Here is a 4,335-nt window from a genome sequence, read left to right as displayed (position 1 = left end):
CTCTAAAAGCTTTACCAACCGCAAGACGAATGCGCCAGTCCAGTGAACGCGTAAAATACGAAAATTAATATTATAGTTTGGAGATCTTATTTTCACGTTCAATCTTATTCGGTGACGATATATCGCGATATTTAAATGTACTAAAAACATAAACTAAAATGTAAGACAACGTTAAATGAGTGGGTATCGGTCTTCAAATTAAATGAAAGGCTTCGTTGTTTGCAAAACTTCAATTCTCCTCAAAACAAACACAAACAAACAGGCCGAGCAGTAAGCAAAAAAAAGGCACACGAGAAAATGTTCCGCGAGGCAATAAAGCTCTGCGGCAAAACGCGTCGAAGCAGAATTGGACCGGCTCAGCTGGAGAGAAGCAGGCGCATAATTAAAGACGAAGCCGTCTCGACCGCGATAAGGAGAACGTCGAGTTTTGGGAAATGTTCGCTTCCCGAAAGGTTGTAAAACACAAGTGTATGTTTTTCAGAGTGGGATAAGAACAGCAGAAGAGCTGTTTGTTAACGCGCAGTTAAATGAAAAACAACTTTTGCTCTTTTTGGGTTTCAACTAAGTTTGTCGAAAAATGGTAATTTTCGCGACCTTAGACTGTTGATTATTTTACAAACTAAAGAAAACAGGTGTTGGAAATTGAGTTACTTAAGTATGGAAAACAGTCACTGTAAGGTTTATACTTTCAACTTTACGACATAGTTCAGTTGTATTGAAGAGATTAATCGGATTTATTGAACTAACGAGCGATCATAATTCCCTTGCAGTTGAGCAAACAGAGCGGCAGATTTCAGTTTAATTTGAAGTTAAAAAATATCTCGGAGAAATAATTTTGTTTACATATTTTAATTTTTCATAAAAAATCTTACAAAAGGGGTAATATGTATTTTGAATAAATCACCAGTGCTTGAACAAGTTTTTTAAAAACGTTACATGGATTTATCAATTTTAAGCAGAATAAAACAGTCCATACAAGCGCAGCAAAATGCATTTTTCATCATATGTTCTTTTGTGCTTTTTTTTAAATTCTGTTATACAACATCTAACCAATAAAATTTTTTTCCGGTATAGTAACTTGCGTAGTCGTCATTTCTTTTTTGTGTTTGCGTTTCATTTCCATCGACAAAATGGCTTTTGCAACAACCTTAAGTTACGAAAACACTCCGCCCTTTCCGAAGACTCATCACTACGAGTCGAAAGATATTACTTCCAATATGCCCCAGGAGCCTTTTCTGTCCCAGCCATATCCCGCCTTGTCCGCCATTTCCAGGCCGAACATCGAAACCATCCACCCTCTTTCGACGGGAAATCCGAGTACGTTTTTTCGCCAATCAGGCGAGACATCCCCGGGCTCGGTTTGGCACCAGCAGACCGCACCCAACATCGGCATCGGAACACAGTACAAGTATCAGTACGGAGAACTTCCTCTTCCATGGCAAAACCCGTCGCCCATCAATTTCAACTTGCCGGTGAACTTTTCCCACAATCTTCACACTGGTCAGAGCTTTCTCACATACACAGCATTCCAGCACCCTCAGGCAGAACTGCACCAGGAACTGGTTTGCAAATGGACCAAAGCCATGACGAGCAACTTTGACGATTCCGGTATGTACCAGTGCGAACCAAAGCCTGTTCACCTTCACGTCCCAGGCGAACCGTGCAACCTCATATTCCACAATATGGTGGATCTGGTCGCCCACGTGAGTAGAGACCACGTCGGGGGCCCGGAGCAGGCCGACCATACTTGCTATTGGGCCGAATGCGCGAGGAAGGACAAACCTTTCAAGGCCAAGTACAAGTTGATCAACCACATCCGTGTCCACACAGGCGAGAAGCCGTTCCTTTGTCCTTACCCTGGATGCGGAAAAGTATTCGCGAGAAGCGAAAACCTGAAAATTCACAAACGGACGCACACAGGTATGCATTTTATCGTGTCTTTGTAGGGAGTGTAAATGAAATGGAATTTATCAAGTAAACACTGTAATTTTAGGTTGATAAGTTTATAAAAACTTTAGCTTTATCGGAATAGCAAATACTTGATAAAATGTACAACAAAAAAACTGAGACATAAATTACTAAAAAACGAGTGATATAAAAATATCCTACTCCAAAACTAAAACGAAGAAACAAAATAAAGATTACAATGTTATGTGCAATAAATTGAATCAAATTCGAGTTAGCGCCGCTCTCATTCAAAGGCAACTCGCTGGAAATTATTGCAGAGCAATTAAACTGCAAATGTCCGCCAAATATTCGGGTCATCGAGTTTGGCGTAACATTGATTTTAAACGCCATGTTCTCTTCTGTTGTATAGGAGAGAAGCCGTTTTGTTGCGAGTTCTCTGGATGCAACCGACGTTTCGCGAACAGCTCCGACAGAAAGAAGCACACCCACGTGCATACAACAGACAAACCCTATCTCTGCAAGGTGAGCTTATGGGAAAATATTAAAAGAAAAACTATAAACTCGGAAAACAAGCAAATATTTTTTTCTGTCAAGAAAACGGTTGACCAAATCCTAATTTTTTGAATTTTTTCTGTTTTTAAAATTATTAAAAGAAGTAAATCCGCCACGCGAAAGTTTCTCCTTTCGTTTCGGGAGTAAATATATTTTATTGCGCAATAATTTGGTTTTCATTGGACTCTACATACTTTGTTAACATGTATCCAAGTATTGACTTCTGTTAATAAATAATGAAAGAGAAAGAAGTGAGTAAAGCATTTCGATATCAAACACAACATAAAGTCGTTCAAGAATTTTCCACCCATTTCGAATTTTTTACAAGCGTTTTGTGTTTTCAGATATACGGTTGCGACAAAAGTTACACCCACCCCAGTTCCCTGCGCAAACACATGAAACTGCACGAAGCTCAGGGAGATATTCGGCTCTCGTCCGATCTCGACTCACAACCCACAGACGAACCACAATCGCCTCCACAACAACCTGCCGACACCAACAACAATATTACCCAGGATGTGAACGCCAAGCCCACCATGCACACTTACACTAGCGAAGAGAAGTGTTGTCTAACGCCCATCGGAAACCATCACCAACAACAGCAGCTTCTCGATCACGATTCTCCGCAGTCTTCGTCGATTTCGTCAGCTTCGTCGCCTGCTTCTGTTTGCGAAAACCTCACCCTTGATGTCGTGAATTCCGCTGGTTTTCCCTACGAAACTGTCGCAGATTCCAGCATCGACGAGACGAAATGCGTCCTGGAACAAACACACGTAGAGGCCGGTAACCCTGGGGCTTTCCCGTGCGGCCAGGGGGTTTGGCAAAACTCTGGGGTCCTCCCATCGCTAAGCAATCAGGGCTTGAGCTATTTCCGTCCATCGCAAACCGTTGGAAACATAGGAAATGACGCGCAGTATTACTACCAACCACACCACCAACCAGCACAGCCTTTCTACACCAACCAGTTGCCACCTTACAACAGACAAATCGACCCCACCACCTCCAGCACTTCCGATTTTATTCCTTTTTCACACAACCTTGTCACCGCGTGTCCACAACTTGCACCCCCGGAGTCTGTGTTTTAAAGCAATTTGTGTTTATTTTCCAATGTACCGAGCCGTTGGGTCGGCCATTTTGCGTGCAAATAGCGTACACATATATCATGCACAGTTTGGTCGCAAAAAGGCCTTCCGTGTTTCAAGCGTGTAGTGTTTACTTCTTGATGTGTTATTCCTTCCGCCGGTCTTTGCCTTTTATATCAGCACCTTTTCCTTTCACGTCACTGCACCGATTTTTTTTCACATCGCAAGCGTGAATTCTATTTTACCGCTTTTAAATCTCGCACCAACGTGCCACCGACCAATTTTTGATACCCCCGTGCCTTTTTAAACCTCGCCAGCCTAAATATACATTATCAGTCGACGTGCCTTTCACCCAAGCCAGTCTGTGCAATGTGCCAAGACGTACTAACGCCTTAACTTGAACATCTGCTTCTTTCGTAAAAAAGATGAATTGCCTCTCAACTTGCATAGGTTTAAATTTAGCCTGACACAGGCTACAGCCTTTGAATCCACTGCATCTTCCCAACTTTTATAAATGTAATTTATTGCGTTGTGTCAAAATATAACACATCGTTTTAAATTTCTTGTTGTGTTTGTTTGCTTGTTAAGAAAAGGACAAAAATAAGTAGTTATTGTGGGGTAAAGCCAGAAGCAACATATGATTCCTCTTTATGCGAAATACTTTTTTTCTGATATTAAACACCTATAGGTTGATAGTTTCAACTTTACAAAGAAACAAGTTTAATTTACTTTTAGAAATGTTTATGTCATTAGTGAAAATCCTCATTTATTTTGTAAGTTCGTTTTCCACAAG

General features: G+C 41.2%; 1 protein-coding gene across 1 annotated transcript; it reads left to right on the top strand.

Annotated features, from left to right (window-relative positions):
• The first annotated feature begins 1,078 nt into the window (after positions 1-1,078).
• LOC145901841 (uncharacterized) lies at positions 1,079-4,042 on the top strand. The gene is made up of 3 exons (XM_082989645.1): positions 1,079-1,920; positions 2,318-2,430; positions 2,805-4,042. The coding sequence occupies exons 1-3, from the start codon at positions 1,131-1,133 to the stop codon at positions 3,543-3,545; spliced, it is 1,644 nt and encodes a 547-aa protein (XP_082845771.1). The 5' UTR covers positions 1,079-1,130; the 3' UTR covers positions 3,546-4,042.
• Positions 4,043-4,335: the final 293 nt, after the last annotated feature.

Source organism: Ascidia mentula, chromosome 5, assembly GCF_947561715.1.
Source record: "Ascidia mentula chromosome 5, kaAscMent1.1, whole genome shotgun sequence".
Taxonomy (NCBI): Eukaryota; Metazoa; Chordata; class Ascidiacea; order Phlebobranchia; family Ascidiidae; genus Ascidia; species Ascidia mentula.
The sequence above is the reverse complement of the archived record's forward strand: the minus strand, read 5'-3'. Positions and strand labels throughout refer to the sequence as shown.